The following is a 22,390-nucleotide window of genomic DNA, read 5'->3' as shown; positions in this document are numbered from 1 at the left end:
GAGAACCTTCTGTGCATAAAGAGACGTAATTAAATTCTGCCTGTTCGTTTGTTCAATTCATGGAAAACAGAACCACCGGACGTTACTATGGGGAGCGACGCGAGTGGTTCATAAGTTCAATTTTCGCCTGGTTAAACTGAACAGGTCGTGCCATCTAGCGGGGCCCAGTTGAAGCAAGCATGCTGGCCATGTCGAAGGCCATGGCGAAGGCCATGGCAGGAAATTGTTCAATTGCTCTCACTACTTTCATTTTGCTGCTACTAGTGTCGGTGGCCGCTGAGCTTGGCAACAATGAAATGAAAGGTTCCACTTGAGGTGGGTAATTTGAAGTGTGCTAACGTGATACACACCACTAAAACGTGATTTTCTTTCAAAATAAGCAATTCCTTAGCACAAAAGTAGCACTATGAGATTTTTGGACCACTATTTCAGCAATCAAGATAGACTTAACATTTGCCCTCACTGTTCCCTTAAGAAAGAATAAGTAAATAACAGTTAAAAAGCTACAAATAATTCCCCCTATGCTTTCCTTGGCTTATTTGTCTGTCAGCTTCATTGTGTGAATTCCCCTTACATTAGTACTACAAGCACAGTTGCAAAGTGCCAATTATGCCATAATTTTTTCTTCTACACATCAGTGAAGGGCCCACTATGCATATGTAAAAGAACATGCAAACCTAAGCAGGTGTTCGTTTAGTTGATGCTTTTTCTGCTGATAATTACAGATTATGTCTAAGCATTTGGTAATGCGTGGGTCTTCAAAACACTCACTTGCTGTGCCATTCACATGCTTTGACACCTGGTGCAATTCTACGCCTTTCCCACACAGTATCACACACGTCAAGAAGTCTCCTCCCACTACATGACATTCAGAATGTTTTATATTTTTTGTTTCATTTTTCCTCAAAAGTAGCTTCATGCTCGGTGGTAGAACACTTTCTTGCCAAGCAAAAGGCCTTTGGTTTGATTCTCACTTGAAGCGAAAATTTTTATTGCTTATTTTATATGTATCTTTCTCGATTTCTAACTCACAGACAATAATTTTTTTGCCCACATTTAATGATGCCCATACCGATGCCAACACCGGAATTTCAATTTAAGTTACTATTCAAGATACCAAAATTTCAAGTCATTATTATTAATGAGAAAGTACTTTCATACACGACCAATTATCTGGTTGCCATTAATGATCTGACCTCACAATAAGCATGCAAGCTAAATTTGTGCTGACACCACACATGCTGCTGAAAGCAAATACTAAAAGACACACTTTAGTCAGTCCTAACTTGTCCCTATTTGAGTAGTTCACAATTGCATGGCAAGGCCAGAATAAAATGCAGTCACTATATTACATGTCCAGCAAGGCATGTTATATGTGCATGTGGTGTAGCTGAGGCTGCAATAAACTTTTGTGCATGTGCAGCAAATGCATTTTCACCACTGATCCTGAGCCCTGATATCATATCTGTGGCAACTACTAAGTTTATCGGCATTTCTAAGTGTGCTGAAAGAGCATTGCAAACCTATGGTATTGCAAAATGCTCTGTATGCCAGCATAATGTAGCTGTTTATGTTATTTCGAAACATCTTCTGCATCTAGCCATAAGTGGTGTATCAAATGAGAAGATTGAAGTACTCAATCAATGAGCTCTAGAACTGCTGATAAGCCCAATAAATACTACAATGAATGTGCAACATTATAAAATTTCGAGTAATGACCAAATAGACCATGCTATTCAATTTGTCTTCCACTTGAGAATTCATTATTGGAAGGTGTCAAATATATGGTTTATTTTACCATTACACACATTTACTAAACATCTTCCTAATATTCTTACCACGTGGTGAAAAAATCTTGGTTACTTGCAACCAGTTTCACAACTTACATAATTTTTTTTATCACAACAATGCTGTACTCAGTATGTCATAAGCTAATTCAAGAGAAAATAGCTTCTCAACTTCGGTGCCCTTCTTGGCAACAGATGTGCACAGACTAGAAAGGAAAAAAAAAGATGGCATTTTGCTGCAAATGTTAATTATACCTTTTGACCCATGTATTAACCAGAAGTGCATTCTGTGATTCCAAACGATTATGACACTGGTAAAACTTTTCTTTCAAATTATCAAGATTAGTAAATCATTTTCAAGACCTCACAGCACTGCAGAGGCACTATCAATGCTGTCCTTATTCCACTGTTTATTTTCTCACTCTTCCATAATAATCCTAGTTCTGAGGAAGGCAAGAAATCTTCCTGGAATACATATGACATGCTTAGTAACAGATAAGCACCAAATGTATGTTTTTGCAATTATCAGTCAGCTATGTTCATTAGATTCACATGAGGCCTGGACCCATGAAGACAAGTGCCGATAAAACATCATGGTCTCTGGCACTTCATTATAATTATTCTTGCCTTGGTTTTGGTTTTCTGAACGCTGGAACTGATATCGCTGTCATTCAGTCATGGCCTTACTCAAGAGTGAAGAGCCTATCATGAAAATACAGTGCATATGGATTTATCACAGAGATGTCAAAATTTGGCTTTTCTGTTACTTTATTAGATCAAGAAAGCATGTATATTATTGTTTTTATACACATTAAATGTGGTTCTGTGCACAAAGTGCAAAGAGCAATAACAACATTCAGAGGACATATGAAATTAAGAATGCAGAAATTGCTTGCCTTTCAAATCTGCAATTTTTCTCAACCATGTTGGTAAAACATTGTTGTTTAGTACATAACTTTTGTTCATTAATGCATACTGGACATTGCGATGCCGGAGACAATCCAGAGACCGCCAAAACTGTCATCAATAAAACTTGGTATGCCAGCTAGCTAGTGCAAGTTCAGTGCTTTGCTTTCTAATGCCGTTGTACTGCTTGCTTAATTTCACCAAAACAAAGTACTAATCACCATTGTGAATCCCACTGTGTCTGTACTTCCAAATTTAAGGCAGTATAGACATACTCTTGTGCAGTAAATATGTAGGAACATTCTGTCCTAGGGGAGGCACCTTTTTTCCTGGACAATGAATGTTGTTAGGCATAAAAAGGAACCAAACCAGCAATGCAATAGTTCTGCTCAAGAGTGAAGAAATGAGTGCAATAATTTCTCTCTCTCTCTCTCTCTCTCTCTCTCTCTATATATATATATATATATATATATATATATATATATATATATATCAAGATTAATTTTTAACACTGTAAGCTTTGTCATTTTCTGAGATTGTTTAGCTCACTGAAAGCATAGTTTTAGAGAAGAATAATCTAGAACAAAGACAAAACAAATTTTATATTTTATTTCCACCACAAGAGCACAATTACTTCACATCTTAAACCTAAGGCACCCAAGACTAAAACATTTACCACCAACTGTTTATTGGGGCCTTATAGCTCAAGAGACCACACAAAATTAAGCAGCAGTGACACTTGGCAATAAATGAGTTTTTATCCCTTCAGCTTTCCCTTGAAAATCATGTAATGAAAACTAGCAATGAAGTGGTGAACTTTAAAAGAAATCCATGGAAAACATATGCTCCTTACTGTCTCAGCAAGTTTCTTGCGGTCGACTTGTCGTTTCAGCTCTGAAGACAGTAGTGCAGTTTCACTACTTGTAAGGTTGCAGAAATGCATCTGAAGATCAGCCTGAAAGTCACACAGGCAAGCATCCAGTCAAACATAGCCAAATTAACACTTTGGACAACATCAATGGGTTCATGCCTCTAGAGTAAATGTATACAATTGAAGTTCAGTAAAGTTTGCAGCCACCAATCCAATCAATAAAGTTTTGAATTTGTGGGATGCCGGGTCGACAAAAGACAGATTTCAACATAAAAAAGTGCCGCCATATCCACGAAGTGAATGATGATGAGGCGAAGCTCCGAAGGTAAACCTGGTAAACTATGAATCCTCCGTACATTTTGCCCACTCGATTTCATTACAACGCTCCCCCTAGCGTACGTTGCTCCACTAAATCGAACGATTGCCTTCTACCAATGACACGCGCCATATGTGACATCATTCCTATTTTATAACATCTCGCATCTTTCATCATCAACTACAAGTACCGCCACCTAGTTTATAACATCTTGCATCTTTTCATCATCAGCTATAAGTACTGCCATCTAGTGAACACTACAAGAACTAAACAAGAGGTGGCTACATACAAGTGATGGTACCGCTATCTAGTGAACACTGCAAGGACTAAACGAGAAGTGGCTACATACAGGGGATGCACAGCCCATGCCTTAAGGAGCTTCGCCCCTAAAACATAACTGTTTATTAACGTGGTAGCGACAGTGAGGCGAGCATGCCGACACTGCACTCGAATGGTTAGAGAAACAATTATAAAAGCGAACTGAACAGCTTGGGTTTTATAACAACCAGTGATGACTTAAGCCTCCGGTGAAACTGCCGTGGCACTGTTCCTCATCAAAAGTCTGTTGCAGCAAGTGGCCGTGTCACGCCGGGCTATCCAGTGATAATACAGAGGCTGCGCAAGTTTGAGCGCAATGGTCGCCACAAGTTGTTTATCCATCAATTAAGGTCAAACGCTGATAAAAGATTGCTATTATAATTCTGGCCTGGAGAGATGAATTTTCAGCCACACAAATAAGCGACACGTCAGCCCAAGTTTATCAACTCAGCACAAAGCAAAAGTGCTTTTTTTTTTTTTTTTGACAAATAAGTTTGTCAGCAGTGCATCCCTAAGCTGGTATTGATTTGCCTAAAAGCAGAGTTAGAATCTGTGCAAGTACTAAGCATTAACAAAGGTCATTATTTTGTACACTTTGGTGTTACTTCACAAAATCGCAAGGGGTCAGCAAAGCCCCCCCCCCCCCCCCCCTCTTTCAGATAGACCTTTGGTTTGTGAGCTCGCGGAGTCCTCTATGCTCTGGATGTGTACAAGATAGTCTGTCAGCAGACAGTCAATCTCACATTCCCACATACCCCTCAGCAAGCAAGGCTAGTTCACATACCCCTTCACACGCACTGCAGTCAGAGACGCAAAGCCATGGACCACATTGGTTCCTGCTTTAACCCCCTCTTCCCCCACTCCCTGCCTTTTTAAATGCCCTGGACATTTTTTGTGTAGACTGCTTCATAGTCTCAGGCACTCTTCCGAGACTTCTGCTTGTCTGTATTATTCGACTTGGCCAGTATCAGAAACGCAACCGCTATAAACAAATCAAGACATTCTCGGGAACAATTTAATCAGAAAAAAAAAAAGAAGAGCCTAAAAAAAATGAAGATGCCAAACGAAGTAAACATCATGACTTAACCACATATTACAACTTTCTTTTTTTCACTGAAACAATTACAAAATACGTATATACAGCCATGACACATTTAAAAAAAAAAAAGTTGCTTGATCGGCTAACAATGATTAGATACTATTCCAGAAATATGACAAGTGATTGTCGAGAGTGCTCACTTTTTATTACAAAGTGAAACCAAGACAATCAAAACAAGCCACTAAAAAAGCTTTATGAATAGCTTTAAGTCTTTGTGGTCTTTTGTTGGGAGGGGCACAACAATGCAACACATCCGCAGCGGTCCACTGTTAGGCACCCGATGTTCCACAAATATTGCTGAAAGACTTAGGCTCAATGACCACAGCAAAAATGAACATCCAATGAGTTTTTCTTTCACAGTTATTTTTGCAATGAATGTGCACTTTTTCGGTTAAACTTCAGTAACTTTCCTTGTAGCACACATAAATAACAGGAAGAAATGAAGGCATATATAGACAGACAGAGCGCTACAGAGCGCTAACTTCTAACGTAGTTTATTCTCAGAAACCAGAGAACACTTATGCACTTGTCTGACGAGTCACAGTCATGTCACCACGTGAATAAAGCAACAACATAAGTATAAAACATACATACATATATATACACATAGAATAATAACCTCATGTCTTGCACAGATACGTTAAAGTGCTATCAACTGCTGGCTGACACACATATCTCCAAGTGCAGTGTTCGGTTTCTATTATAAAATGTGTCATTTCCCATTTGTGTGCAGCTATTATTCTGGTGTTTCCAAAGATAGGGGAACATTGATGCTGTTTACAATGTTGCAGGAGAAAACCATCACTAGCATTTTTCCCAACTTTATTTTTGTTTTCATGCAACCTATCCCTGATGCATCTTCCTGATTGACATAATTGTACAGCATGGGTTTTAAGAATGCAGGGTGCATATGGCTTGTACACATTTCTTTAGCAGCCCGGGCCAGACACAAGACTGTATTGGCCCTATATTTTTTATTATTTTCTTGATAAGTATGTACATGAGCTGTACAGACATAACTGGTTTCGCACATTTTTTTTTCATGAGGCACCGTATGCAGGGCACCTAGTGTTGAAGCATTATGGTAAGAGAACAACAGAAAAAAATTATCTTTCAGAATGGCCGTCTAAATGTCAGTCATTCTGAAGATTGGCATCGATATGTTGTTGTTTTTTTTTTCTTTCCCGAATCCTGCCCATCGCCAAGTGACTTCAGATGTGACCCACATATGAGGTATGGGAAAGGCATTTCAAACAGCAATGTGAGCTGACATGTTGTGAAGGCTAACCCCAGCAAAGGCCACCTTCACTGTGCTGGCCCCAAGGCTTGCCGCTTATTGCGGCTTATTAGCTGAGCCGAGTTTTGAGACGCCTGTTGTACAGGCACAAAAAAATTAGGTGCCTGAAAAATCAGTTGGCAACTACATCTGACAATTTCGCTACCATGATATATATTTTGAGGCATGTGTTAACAAAACATTGCTTTGCTACTTAACAGACACGATGTTGAATCTCCCATTTTTGACTTCATTGTGCTGCTGCATAATGAAATTGAAAATGGGACATTCGGAGAATACTTCAACAAATGGCCAACCAAATTTTGGATTTTGTTCATTCTGTCAGATAATTTGTTATATCAGTATTCTTTATATTGAAGCTCAACTGCACCATCTGAAACTGAAAAAACTACCATGAAATAAGGTTAGTACTATATCACCTTGCCAACCATAGTTTGCAGCATCAAACAGTAACCAAGTGTTCCTGCGTCTCCAGAAATGTTTAGTCAAACAAGACAGTATGATAGTTATAATCACAGGAATAGACAGAAAGCTAAATTACACTCTCGCAAGATAAACCAGATGGAATCAATCACCTCATTAATACAAATTGCAAACTAAAGTTCCATGTACTCAACTTCTTCTGATAGTACTGTCAGAAGCATTGCTGCACACAATGCGTCCTAGCAGTATTTCCCAATAATGCTGTCATGTATTTCTGACAACAGGTGTTGCTACAGGGCCAACATAATTAACTAGACTACATCATTAAAATGCATTCGATCCAAAAAACCTGTAATCAATTTAGAATAAACTGTAATACTCATTAGGAATTATTATTATTATTATTATTGTTATTATTATTATTATTATTATTATTATTATTTGATAAGAGTCTACTCAAGAGAAATACAAATCAATAAGAAATTTGTAAATGGGGCATCTGTCCAGGAGCCAGTGTTTCGACAAACGGAGTTGTCTTTTTCAAGGCTGTAACTGCTACAAAAAGACAAGTCAACTTGTCAAAAACGTTGGCTCTAGCACATGCACCCTGTTCCCAAATTTTTCATTGCAAGCTTGCATCTGCCCCTGAAGTTTCAATTGGTTTAGTAGATGGTTTTTAGCATGCAAAGATGTAAAATTCAATACCACACCGTAGAGTGCATGAAAACTAATAAGGTAGCATTGATGACTTACAATACTCTCTGCTGAGATCGAGGCATTCAACTTCAACACTTTGGGCATTTCATGGTATTCACAGAATGATGCTCTCAACACTTCTGGGGACAGCAGCAATGCCTAAAAATAAAATAGTACAACAAATTTTTATACCTGCAGCAAACATTTCAGAGACGTATTACTTTGTCCTTTAGTCAGGTGACACCTGCAGCAATGAACAGGTGAGCTTTAGAGTACACTCTCAAGAGGTTTCAATCATTAAGCCAGTGTTGCTTTGGGATTCTAAATGCCATGAATCAATCAACTTAAAAATGTTTTCAATGTAAAAGAGCTCTTGCTCAGGAATTCCTTTGCACAAAACCTTTTTCAAAGCAATTCGTGTCATTAGAGTTACATTAACCAAGAACACATTGGGAATTTTATGGTATTTTTATTTACAACACAAATGTAGCTTTTTTTTTTTTGGAGAATACAGGAAGTTCTGGATCTTCACCAGCAAAAGGCAACACTCTTGCCTGCTGCAGCTCATAGACAAAGTGACTCCCTTTTTATTACTACCAAACTTAGTGGGAAAATTACACGGACAGAAGAAGGGAACGTGACAAATGAGGATGAGTACTAACTACCAAATATTTGTTTCAACTGATACACTCTCTTTTATACAAAGTGATCTACATACACCTGTCATGCCCCTTCTCAAAGCAAAGCTGAAAAATTGGAAATCTAAGCTGAAAAAATAAGAACGGTACCGCTTCACACTTCAGAGTTCAAGAAGCCCAGTTTGGCACTGTGTGAAAATTAGAAGCTTCGTTGATACAGATACATGAACCCTTGTGGATAAAGAATGCTCCCAAGGCCACATGAGTGGTGTAGTTGGCATACTTGCCTAAAATCTTGGTCTCAAAAAAACATGCCTCGCAACCACATGCAGTGATGTGGGCAACCAATTATGCTTATCTGTCATCCTTTTGTCTAGCTTTTAGCACATGCTCCCGGGGCCAGTCTTTGAGACACCTGCCAGACATGTTACTACGAGCAATCATGCCCTGTTTAGAAATTTCATTTGCTGTCATTGGAAATTCGAAGGGAGAGCCATAAAAGCTTTTTAGGAGCTGTTAAGACAGCAGGAATACTTTGTATGCTCGTGACCATTAACAGGTTATATTAGGAGCTGTAAAAATCGCAGGAATACTTTGTATGCTCATGACCATTCACAGGTTATGTGAGACCTTATGGACATTAGGCATAGCTAAGGGTCTCATCCCCTCTTGCTGTGTCTTGGCCCTTTGGTTCCAACTCTGTTCTTTACCTTACGCAGGATAGATTCAACTACGGCATCAACAAGCAGCTCAGTGAAAGTCACTGCCAAAAGGAACTAATCTGGTATTCAAACCTATTATGCATTTGACACAGACACGGCTTTTGCAGCCCATCAACCAGGCACTGACATGCGATGCCTCTTTTCAGGACTTCAAGGTGGGCAAAATCAAAAGGGAGGAGACTGTGCTTGACCCATGGGAGGTACACGCCACATACATGGCTGTTGTAAAACTCTAACCCGAGATCCAAGAACTGCAAACAGTGTTGCCAACTGCAGGGTAATTACCAAACTATAGATATTTTCAACATTTTTTGGGCAGCGTAGGGTAGTAGGGTGGTAATATGACTTTCTTACCAGCATAGGGTAATTTAAACATTTTTCTCGTCATCAATCAGTGAAACATTTAGATTAGTGACGCTACATCTCCGAGGGTGAAATTCCTAAGCAGACTTGAAAACCATATCTTTTCTTGAATAAAATTGAAACAGCCTTAATTCTCATTTCACTAGCGTAAAGAAGAGATGAAAGTGAATGCATCAGATATCTCTATGCTAATATTCTCTATTTTTTTTATGAATAATTTTTTCCTCTTTCTCACCTATTTATTCTATGCCTAAAAGGGCTTTCAAATTTTGCAATGGTGGCTGTTTACAGTTATTAAGGCAAAAGCATTAGATGCTTCATCAAACATTAAAACATCACTGGCATGAACATGAGTGCTTTAAAAAATTATATATATAAATTTAACATGGACTTGCCAATTTATAAGATCATTATAGTCACATCACCTCATGACGTCATCATGACGGCAGATATCGCCAAAATTTATAATGTCTTCATGAAGTAATAGTGGCATCAGTGTGAAAAACAATGCGACGTCAAATGTTGACGTAACACATGACATCATCACTTGGTCCCAAGTGGGCAGATTTCGGAGGCACGTGAGAGGCAGAAATTTCACAATGCCTGCGACTCAAGCCGCAGCGCAAAACCATGCTAGGCACAGAAATGTTCTGAGGCTCGGGGTGGGGGGATTAATACAATGGGCTGAGAAGAAGAAAAAGAAGATGGCTTTCGCCTTGCAAGATCATGCAAGTTTTTAATGACAGTTGATGAATGGAGCATCTACTTTATAACATGAAGGTGACGTGCGCTCAACCAACCTCAAGATTTTGTTTTTATTATCATTGTTATTATTATATTATGGCTTAATTTTGTCAAGCTAAATGAAGGTTCTCTCCCTATAAAAGAAAAACTTATAAATTCACAGCACAACTTTCTGCATTTCGTTGCAGATTGTTAGAACCGGCAGTGCAAGGACACGGCCTACAAGAGACACTCATTGGCGAGCCCTCCAAATGCAGTCTGCTTCCTGCAGGAACACAAGGTGTTTGTGCGTACAGCACGGAACATGCATCAACGTAGCTGGATACGCAGTCCGAGTTGGACAGAATGCTGGACGAGAAGCAGCTGCACGGACCGGGGGTATAAAAAATGTGTCGCATATGCACTGTAAGCTCTCCATGTAGCCTTCGCTGACCCTCTTGTGTCTGAAAGCCTAGTTTGCGAGCTCTTGTAAATATGTAAATAAAACGTGTGGTCTTGTATGTAAGAAGCCTTCCAAGAGTTCTCCTTCCCCGGCACCTGTGTGACAGCCTGTATCCACTCCTCGGTCTTGTTTTCCAGTTTCTTTTCTGTGAACTTTTCTGCCACTAATCCTCTAGTCTCTTACTTATTTCTCGTGCCGACCTATTTACCTATCCAATGTTGTCCCGAAAACGCAAGGCTAGTAAGCTAGTGCCCCAACATTCTCCTGAGCGTATGTCGCCACATTCAACAAAAAAATGCTTTGTCATTTCCTTAACCTTTCTAAACATGTGCATTTTTCTGCTTCACTGAATCTCACTGGCTATACATACTAAAGCAACCCAACTTGACTGTAAAAAGTTTTCTCTTTTTTCTGGAATTATCGCGAAATGTATGCATCCTGGCTTATTCTGTTTTTATTTTGTTCATAGTTACAGATAACCAGTTTTCAATCCATTGCTGCTGCACCATACATCTTTTTTGTCTTTCTTAAGTTTTGCTTAATGCTCTTTGTTGCTTTATCCCTTAAAATAGCCAGACATATAATTGCTGATGAGCCTCGTAGTTGTTTTTCTTCACTCTGAGGCAACACTCCACCAATCCAAACATGGCAACTCTTTCTTCTCCCATCCACCATATTTCATGTTCCTTATTATCTCCTTGAAACTAACTTTAAAACTGATCTAAGTTTCCACGAACTTCAGCAATACCAAACATCTGCATGTTGTACAGTGAAGTGTAGTCTGTATTTTATTATTATTACACTGCACTATTTTCAAGAGTAGAGTAAAATATAGGGCAATTAAAAATTTTTGTGAGGTAAAGAAGGGTAATTATGATCATGTCGTAGGTCATTTTCCCAAAATGGGTAAGCAGCACTGACTGCAGCCCCTCAGCATAAAGCAAATCCTGTATGAAACTCAGATCCTGCCCTGGTTGCACAAGAACATCTAGAATACCCTTAGGAGATAACTCTATATCCTCAGAACTATACTGTTATCGATATACCTAAAAAATTCAGGAACCTCTCCGACATTAAAAGTGAAAACTTCAATGTCACCTAAAAAGGTATTGCACAATATTAAAGCAATGCAGGACCCAATACAACACACACCCCTGCAATGCAAAAAACATTGCTCATCAAAAACAATGAATGTTATACTAAGTTAAAATTCTAACAAAACTATGAAATTGACAACTGACAAGCAGACACAGTTTTCAAAGTCACATTTTTCACTCTCTTCAATACAACTCCAGACATTAGCCAGAGGTTTATCTTGAGGAACTGCATAAACCAGATAAACATAGAGAGCCTATACCTTCGTTTCTTTCAAAATTTCAGCAACTTCCCCAGATTTTTTTCATGAGTACCAACAATCATAACTGCTTCAAGGCTCTTCAATACAAATGAGCTCACATTATTTTGTCAAGCCCTATCATCACTAGAGACCATACTTCAGGCAAGCGCCTATGTTGTTCCCTGCACTCTGATTGCCCGACTTCGATATATAAGCATGAATTAGGCGTTAAGAAAGGCTTTTAGAGCTTTAATAGTGCCTATAAATGCCAATTTTTTACGTCTGCCTAAATGCCTCTAAGGGTCCGTAAATGCCTCTTTTCACGATCGGGGCCAATATAAACACTGATCTCAAGTTTCACTTTTGAGCACAGTTCAAGGCAGTTATCCACGTTACAGAGCAGCAGTAATTGTTCAAAATTCTATGGGGTTCAACCTAGTCCTCTAGTTCAGTCGACTGCCCGAAAAAAACTGCTAGTAGCAGCAAAATGGAATGTGCGCTGACATAGTGCAAATGCTTGACAAATGCAAAACAGAAGAAAGCAAAGGAAAAAGGAAAATGTGCCATGCATGTGGATTTCGTTTTGTTTGTATAAAAGACTCTCAATAGATGAAAATTTGTTAAACAGAACTGCTGCTTAAATGGAACAACTGCCTTTGATGTGATTGGTTTCATACCTGAATGTTGCAACCCAGTTCAACTCTCATTAAACAGAATTCCAGTTAAATGGAACAAATTTTGTCGGTTCCTTCAGTTTTGGTTGACAAAAGTCTACTGTAATTTACATTTTAAAGTATTCACCAACAGTGAGAAACTGTCCCAGTGCAATTTGACCAAGCCAATAAGAGGCATTCCTACATTCTGGTCTTTTAGAGGCCTGGCTATTTTTTCTGCCCTGCCTTCCCAGACACGCCAAAAAGAAAGCGACCCATTAGTGTGTTTATCTGATAGTGAGCACTTGACTCACGATGCTACAGAATAAAAGGAAAGATCGAGTTAAACCAAGCAGTAAAAAAGAACAATTACACAGCCATGTTAAACTGTTGGCACCATTGTGCCACCAGAAACAATAGCATTTCTTGCTTTCCTGCTATAGATATACGTCACACAAACCTTTGTTTTGAGGTATTTTACATTCGTTCAAAAACTAATTGTGCCTTTATCTACAATGTAGGAGGCCTAATACATAGTTTTGCCTGTCTATTTTTGGTACCTAAAAGTTGGTTTTTTCAAAGGTACACTAAAGGCAACTATTAAGTCGATGCTGATTGTTGAACTGAGTTTATACTGAGTGTACACCCAGGCATCGTACAGGATGTGTAAGTGCTTGGCAAGGTACGATGCAGTGATCCAAGAATGGTACAGTTTTGAATTCGCCTAGACTTCAAGAAGGAACAACAGAAACTGATACGCAAGAAGCCAATCAACGAGCTAGCACTGAGAGGGAAAGTACAGGAATTCAGAGTCACAGGTACTCGGCTCTTGTCGAGGAAACCAGCCCTAGTGTTGGCGCAATGAATGATAATCTGATGAGTATCATTACAGCGTGTGCAGTGGAAGCTGGAGGTACAGTACTTAGACAGGATACAGGTAAGCTGTCCCAGGAGACGAAGAACCTCATTATATGAAGCGTCAAAGCATAGAAGCCTCAAAAACCACAGACAAAATAGAATCGGCAGAGCTTACGAAGTTGATTAATAAGCGTATGGTATCCGATGTAAGAAGGTATAACATGGACAGAATTGAACACGCTCTGAAGAACGGAGGAAGCGTGAAAGCAGTGAAGAGGAAACTTGGGATAGGCAAAAACCAGATGTATGCACTAAGGGACAAGAAAGGCAAAGTAACAACCAATATGGATAGAGTAGTTGAAATAGCAAAGGAGTTTTACAGAGATCTGTACAGCAGCTGTGACAACGACCTTAATATAAGAACTCGCAATAACCCAGATGGCATCCCAGCAAAAATGATGGAAGTCATAAAAGTAGGCTTGGGAGAATATTCCAAAGCTTGGGATATTCGAATGAATAGTACGGTATTCGAATTTTCTTTGATTCAAATTTAAATTATTGAAATTTTGAAGTATTCGCAATGAACGAATAAGTGTATATTAAATCCACATGCAACAGCTTGTAAAAGTGGTTTCACTGCAGTGTAGGTGTGCTAAACCGTGAAAACACCTTCACTTCACTTCACTTTATTTCCTTAAAGACACCGGTGAGGGGGTATTACATAAGGGGTGGGTTAACAAATGGAGGTTACAGAGCGTGATCTTCTGACAAACAATATGCATTTATGTTTTGCGCAAACATTGATGAACACGTGATGGCTGCAATGTAAAGGGGAAGGCCATTCCCGTCCACTGCTGTGCGAAGAAAAAATGAGGCAGCAAAAGTAGTAGTGCGAGCGCGTGCGATTGAATTGGGATGGGTTGTGCGGTGAGATATATGCGTTGGTGGGATGATGTAAGGTGCTTCATTGAGGGAACTGTGAAAAAACTTGTAATCAAACAGATGCAGCGACGCACAAAAACATTAGCAACATCAATGTCACGTTTTAGGAATGATATGCTTATGTCGTATGAATATGAAGAGTGAATGAACCTAGTGGCACGATTTTGTACAGATTCTATTTCGTTTATTAGGTATATCTGGTGCGGGCTCCAGATGGGCGCTGCATATTCTAGTTTAGGTCTGATGAGCGATTTGTAAGCCAGAAGTTTTATGTCTAGTGGTGCGTGACGCAAATGACGCTTTAGGAAACCGAGGGACCTGTTCGTGGATGATATGATGTTGTTGATGTGTGCGTTCCAGGAAAGGTCTACAAAAAAAATTCGCTTTGCCAGGAAGCCTCCTTCAAACTTAAAGGGGCCCCCTGCAACACTTTTTGAGCACGATCAGAAAACGCTGCCGATCAGTAGTCGAAGCTAACGAGAAAACGCAAGCTAAATGTTATTGCGCAGCACGAGACCTGCAATTCACAATAAATCTCAAAGACCACTGAAAATTGCTCTCTTCTCTCGACAAATGACACCACAAGCTCAAAAATCGCTCGTCACAGCCATCGTATCAGCCATGGGCTGATTATAGCATGGCACGCTCGATTGTTCCTGGGGCCGCTACTTGTCCACGTGTATGTGCGCATTCACACTGAAAAGCCGCGTATTTAAAGGGAAAAAAAAAAAAGGGCTGAAGGTCATGAGGCACACATGATGTATTATCTTTCCTTGTAGCATCTCTCCCTCCTGAGCTTCCAGCGCTTTCGTCAGGACAAGAGAGAATACAACTGCAGTGTGCAACAAATCTTTGCAACTCTGCTCGTTTTTAAAAATGTTTGCAGCAGCGAAATAGGGCTCTTTAGTGAATCCATTCCATGGCTACTTGAAAAAGTGTTGCAGGTCTCCTTTAAGTGAACGTGTTACCCTGAAATCATTTCCTCAATTTATTAGACTTAAAAGCTTGTTATGACGGCTTATATGCTCTACGTCTAATATATTTTAAAATGTTAAGTAATTTACTGGTCATCACTTGCATCCTACCGAAAGTCAAATTCTGCTACTACTCAAACTTGTTTTGACTTTCTTTAAATGAGAAAAAGAAAAGGCATTTGCATAGAGGCTCTAAATCAATTAAAAATGTTGCACGGGTTAGTTACGTCATAATGCATATGCCTATTTTTCTTTACTATTCGAGTTCAATTCGAAATTATTCGACCAAAACCAATATTTGCTTCGAACCAAAAATTCACTATTCGCACAAGCCTACAGAAAAGCCTTGGAAGGAATGCAGAGGCAAAGCTGCTTGTGTGGATCAGGTAACATCAGATGTGCTAAAAGACGGAGGACAGATTGTGTTAGAAAAACTAGCCACCCTGTTTATGAAGTGTCTCCTGACGGGGAGGGTACCAGAATCGTCGATAAATGCTAACATCATCTTAATACATAAGAAAGGAAATGACAAGGACTTGAAGACTTACAGGCTGATCAGCTTGCTGTATATCGTATACAAGCTATTTACAAAGGTAATTGCTAACAGAATTAAAAAAACATTAGAACTCAATCAACCAAACACCAAACCAAACCAAAGGAACAAGCAGGATTTCTAACAGGCTACTCAACAATCAACCACATTCATACTATCAATCAGGAAATAGAGAAATGCTCAGAATACAGCTGACCACTGTACATTGCCTTCATAGATTACGAGAAGGCGCTTGATTCAGTAGAAATATCAGCAGTCATGCAGACAACGAGGAATCAGGGCGTCAACGAAGCATATATAAACATCCTGGAAGAAATCTACAGGGGATCAACTGCCACCATAGTGCTTCATAAAGAAAGCAACAGAATAATAATCAAGAAGGGTGTAAGGCAGGGAATACAATCTCCCCAATGCTACTTACCACGCGCTTACAGAAGCTTTTCATAGGCCTAGAATGGGAAGAGTTAGGCATAAGAGTTAATGAAGAGTACCTTAGTAACCTGCGCTGCGGCGATGACATAGCACTGCTGAGTAACTCAGGGGACGAATTGCAACTCATGATTACGGAGTTAGACAAGGAGAGCAGAAAGGTAGGTCGTAAAATTACCCTGCAGAAAATGAAAGTAATGTTCAACAACATCGGGAGAGAACAGCACTTCGAGAGGTAATAGTGCATTTGAAGTTGTAAAAGACCATGTCTACTTAGGACAGGTAATAACCGCGGAGTCGAACCACGAGATTGAAGTAACTAGAAGAATAAGAATGGGGTGGAGCACATTCGGTAACCAATCTCAAATCATGACAGGTAAATTGCCACTATCCCTCATGAGGAAGGTATGTAACAGCTGCATCTTTCCAGTACCTAGCTACGACACAGAAGCCTGGAGACTTACAAAGAGGTTTCAGCTTAAATTGAAGACGACACAGCGAGCAATGAAAAATAAAATGGTAGGTGTAACCTTAAGAGACGAGAAGAAAGCAGAGTAGATAACGGAACAAACTGAGGTTAAGGATATCATAGCTGAACTCAAGAGGAAATGGACATGGGCCGGGCATGTAGCGCATAGGCAGGATAACCGCTGGTCATTAAGAGTAATTGACTGGATTCCCAGAGAAGGCAAGCGGGTTAGGGAGAGACAGAAAGTTAGGTGGACAGATGAGATTAAAAAGTTTGCAGGTATAAAAAGGCAGCAGAAAGCACAGGACTGAGTTGAATGGCGGAACATGGGAGAGGCCTTTGCCCTGCAGCGGACGTAGTCAGGCTGATGATGATGATGATGATTGTTGTTGAAATAGAGGTCCAGAAACCTCGTAGTGTTACTTTAGTGCCAAGGAAGTGCTTATTTAAAAATAAAATCGCATTTTAGTGGTCCGCATCGGGTTAGCGCACTTCAAATTACCCGCCTCAACGGGACGTCTCACGTCATTGTTGCCGTGCACAACGTTGACCTTCTTTTATGCGCAGCCACCAACACCATAGTACTAGCAAAGTGAAAGTAGTGGGAGCCACAGCAACAACGGGCATTGAACAATTTTTAGCCATGACCTTCAATATTGCAGGTGTGCTTGATTCAACTGGGCCTCGCTAAATAGCATGACCTGTCCAGTTTACCAAGGCAGAAATTGAATTTTTGAACCACTCGCACCATGCCACATAGTAACTTTAGATATCAACATTTGCCAGTTCTTTTTTCTATGAATCGAACAGAAACTAACAAGCAGCATTTTATTACATCTATTGATGCACAGAAGGTTCTTTATTTAGTGCAGCTAGTTCAATTACTAGTAATTGTAGGTGGTACCTCCGACGTAATGGGGATAATTTTGCGAATGTCCTATCGTGGTGCATGTGTTCTCGTGGATTTACCATAATTTTTTAGTACGTAGGGCACAGTCGTTGATAATATTGTCGTTTTAGACGTCATACACTGAGCTTTCACTCTGACATGAATTGTTATTTGACTTTAAAGTCCCTTTAATGCCTCTAAAACAGGCCCCTAATAGTAGCTCATAATGGCTCTAAAAAGAATATTCTACATTTATGTCTTTTTTTTTTTTCGTGAACCTTTACATATGAAAATGGCCATGAAAAATGCACACTGTCATCCTTTATGAAAGAGAACAAGCGAGTGTGTAACCTGCACTCTGTGGCGGCTGTCAACAGTGCTATCAACCAACGACTGACTAAAGCATGTCTGTTTTTGGCGTGATCTCTTTGCAGACAAAAAGATAAGTCATGGCTGTTGGACAAGCACTGCTATATTATGCTCCCACTTCGGCCTCGCATTAGGCCATGTCCCCAAAAGCGGACGTGCTTGCTTTGGCTGTCAGTTGATGGTGCTCCAGGCAGCTGCCGCAGAGTACCGGCCACATGCTCATGTGTTCTCTTTCATAAAGGACTACAGCATACATAAATAACTTTATATATCAGAATATGTGTTGATTGAATTAAACAGTTGGTAGTTAGCACTTGTCTCGTCTACTACGTTTTCTTCTTGTGCCCAGGTAATTTCTCACTACACCAGGCATTATGTTACACCAACTAGCTCTACACACTATACTGAGGCTGTCTTTTACTTTTGTTTCACGAGAATAAGGTGGGACACAGTGCAAAACATTAAAATGTGAATAAAATGCTTCCTGTATTTCATTCTGTTTTGGTCTCCACTATTCAAAAAAGTTTTGGTAAAAAAATGTACCATATCTTTGGGGTATTAAAGAAATGCATCATAATTCTACAAGGGCAATAGATGTGCCCATAACTATCATTACAAAGGTGCATTTGTGGTGGTGCAAAGAAAAAGTTATGCCTAAAATCACAACCATAATGTACAATCTTCTTTTTCTGTTTCTTTTTTTATAAACTCAAAGAGTGTCCTCAATGTTCAGATAGGACAGATGCAAATCTCGACAAAAAAATCAGCTTTTTTAATTCAATCACTAAAGGTTACGCAACTTGTTTCAAGTTCAACAAGGCTGCATCATAGCACAGCTGGTAGTCACCTAGCTGGTACCGGCTTGGCTAGGCCTTTACTCTCTCACCTCTCTCTTTCCTATCCCTTGCTATACCATACTATACTATACATGGTTATGCCTGCTGTATCCTTTTTTGTCAGTAGTTATTCTTATATCATTATTTACTTTTCTTTCTATCTTTATTTATCTGTCTTCATTTCCTCTATTTTTCACTTCAATTGCTATCCTTCCCTTTTTCTCGATTTTTGGTCTTTTTTACTCTCTACCCTCTTCTCCTCCTCACATCTCTCACCCTCACCCTAGCTTTCATTTCCCTTCCCCTCTACATTCTATACTAGGCTACGCTACGCTTTGCTAGCATGCCAGGTCAGCTTTCAGGTCATGGGTATGCGAGTTCGAATCTCCCCTCGCCAAGCAATCTTTTTCTCTAGAAATTTCTCTTTCACGCCTTCTTTTTCTTTCTTTTTTCATACTTTTTCTTGCTCAATATTTTTTCTTTTGCCCATCAGAATTATTGCATCCCGCACTGGACAAATCAGTGTGTGTGCTCTGGGAGCGAAGCAGAAAGGATGGAAAGGATGAAAAGAGCATGTGCCAAATCATGATTATAATAATTTTCTATCTACAACACACCGCAAACCATGAGCATAACAGCTCTGGTGAAAAAGTATACACACTCTCTGGAGCAAAGCCATACAATGGCAAGTGCACAGGCACACTTGAAGCCATTTAAAAATGGCATCAAAAACTGCACCTCCTGGCAGAAGCAAAGGTGTTTTTAATCATTGTTTCTGCATACATGTAATTTTTATGATCAACATGGCTACATCGAACAAATATATTCAATTTCAGCCACTTCACAAGTTGACATTGCAAAAGCATTCCCAATTGCCATCATAAATACTTTTGTAACACCCACAAGTCATTGCTTTTGTCGTGAGCACTTTCTGCATGTGTTTTGAAACATGCAAATAGGAAAGAAGCAAAAATTTAAGGGTTCATTTTCTTTGTTAGACACAATAATAATAAGAACTGACAGACAATTATGCCAAGGAAAGTATAGGGGATGTTATTAGAAGTAATTGTAATGTAATTGTGAAGAAAGAAAAGTGGACAAAGAGATAACTAACCGTGGGCAGGGATGGAACCTGCGACCTTCGAGTAATGCACCCGATGCTCTACCAATGTTTAAATACACATACGTACCCCATAAAGTGAAAGGGGGGATAGCCGCCATAGTAGTTTGGTTGGTAGAGTATCGAACACGGTATGTGAAGGTCACAAGTTTGGTCCCGACAATGACAATGGTAGCTAAAATGTAATGGTAATATTGAACACACTAAAAAAAGGGGGGGCAAAGGAAAGCAACCACCAATGTGATCTAAACATGTGCACTTACCACAAGACTAGATGCTGCTTCTTCGGGATTAATTTTTGGAGGTGGCTGGGAATGATCCGTGTCAAGGACCCATCGCAATACACTAAGCAGATGTGCCGACTCATGAGGATAGGTACGCATCAGCTTGAGGATAAATTCAAGATGCTGAAAGCTGAGATGTATTCCAGGCAAAAAGCTGGGCACCACTAAGAAGACAGGTGCACTGGACACTGCCTGACGAGCACTGAAGTGGTGCTGCTGATTCTCCAAAGCAGATGACCCAGGGTCCAGTGACTCATCAGGATGTTTGTTAAATGGTTGGCCAAACAAGGAAAAGTAGACCTGAAAAAGATATGCAGAACATATGCCTTCAACGGAAGGTAATGAGGTGAAAGCCTGGTTGCTCATTCAACTAAAACCACTTGGTTCATCACATCAAAAACCAAAACAGCAAAGCATGGCTAGGAACTCATAGGAACCATTCATTTCGGGTCACACAATAATTTTATCTGTAACCTGGCAGTTGTGCCTCATGTACTATTTTTCAGTGATATGCCTACCTGATTGCAAGCTAAAGTGCGATAATTCAAACTCTGCTAATTAATACCTTTGGTTAATTCAAACGAAATTCAATTTTTGGTAGGCTGTTTATTCTTTTTATTTATTTAAAAGCCTCTTAATTCAAACTCCATCAATCGGTTCATTCATCCTTCTAGCAGTTCCAGACAAGAAGAAATCTGCTGATTTTTCACTACCTTTTTTAAAATTTGCATGCTTATATAATTCTGACAGTCTGAAAATTAAAAATAGGTACCACAGGCCTCCATGGAGAAAGGCTTTTTCTAGTAAACAAATGTTTGAAACAAAGCACATGCACGGTAAACTGTGACGCTTATCAACTGGTATATAGAGAGCTTTGTGCTAAGGGCACACATAGCAAAGAAGCAGTTGGCAATTCACAATTCCTTTAAAATGTCTGATCAGCAGTAAATGGCCAAAAAACTTGGCCATTTACTTGCACCTCTGCTTCCTGTTTATTGCGTGCAGTTAAGGTTTAAAAACACTTAAAAATTCTTTATGTAATAAAATCAATGCCAAATCATAATGTGCGGTGTCACCTCACCTTGAGTCATATATCTGAGAACTTCTGATAATTCAAACCACTTGCTAATTCAAACAAGATTGAATTAATGAGAGTCTGCTGTACAATCAGGCAGTCGAAATACGACTTTGGCACATCATGTTCTGTCCACATTTAGATAAAACAGGAAACCGTAGAAACTTGTGTGAAAAGGAAGCAATTAAAGAAAATGCAGAAAAAAATGTCAGGTCTACATGGCAAGCCAGAATGCTATAGTTTGCACATCAAAGCACATTCAAATAAGCATGAAAGTTAGAGTATTAATAATAATAACTGGGACTTTAAGTGCAAAGGCCACAATATGATTATGAAGCATGCTGTAGTGGAGGACTGCAGAAATTTCGATCTGGTGTTCTATAACGTGCGCTGACGTCGCAAAGTACACAAGCCTGTGGCACATGGGTTCTCACATTGGCTTCCACGAGACCTAGGGGTTCTATAAAAGACGTCACAAGGTTCCCCGATTGGCCAGAATGAGCGCAGCCAGGTCCCGTCTTACCTCTATTAGCAACCGATCTCATCCCATTCCCATGTGTAAGGTAGCAAAATTGTTATCCCGGACTGAACAACCTCCCTGCCTTTCCTACTCTACTCCTTCTTGTCGATATAGACAAGCAAATTTGCACTAAATTTTGCACTTGGAAAAGCCATCACACATCGCATCTTCACATCGGGTGTCTGCGGGTAACGAAAGAACCACGTGGTAGCAGCATTAACGATTCACCATCTGGTGCATGCCATAAAGCTTTCACGATTCATGGACATTCAAGCCAATTAAAACAACATTAACGGGTCCCTCACAGCTTTATTCATGGCTCATGACGCGTTGGCCATCACGCGGCCTATTTTTGATACACTGAGATTTTTTAGTGCTCTTTGTAGGTGTTGCTATGTATTATCAGAAATTCTACATCAGCAGTGATGCCATTTGATATTAAAGAAAAGAGAACAGGCCAA

At 39.7% G+C, this 22,390-nt stretch overlaps 1 protein-coding gene across 2 annotated transcripts in view; it reads right to left on the bottom strand.

Annotated features, from left to right (window-relative positions):
• LOC119187840 (ATP-binding cassette sub-family A member 2) overlaps nucleotides 1-22,390 on the bottom strand; it is a 255,259-nt gene that overhangs the window by 212,756 nt on the left and 20,113 nt on the right. For both annotated transcript variants that reach the window (XM_037435928.2, XM_075878770.1), the window contains 3 exons: nucleotides 20,314-20,634; nucleotides 7,771-7,872; nucleotides 3,547-3,648 (listed from right to left, as the gene is read on the bottom strand). In XM_037435928.2, the coding sequence (XP_037291825.2) occupies nucleotides 3,547-3,648; nucleotides 7,771-7,872; nucleotides 20,314-20,634 (525 nt within the window). The remainder of the gene's footprint in view (nucleotides 1-3,546; nucleotides 3,649-7,770; nucleotides 7,873-20,313; nucleotides 20,635-22,390) is intronic.

The sequence above is a fragment of the Rhipicephalus microplus genome, chromosome X (genome assembly GCF_043290135.1).
Source record: "Rhipicephalus microplus isolate Deutch F79 chromosome X, USDA_Rmic, whole genome shotgun sequence".
Lineage (NCBI taxonomy): Eukaryota > Metazoa > Arthropoda > Arachnida > Ixodida > Ixodidae > Rhipicephalus > Rhipicephalus microplus.
The sequence above is the reverse complement of the archived record's forward strand: the minus strand, read 5'-3'. Positions and strand labels throughout refer to the sequence as shown.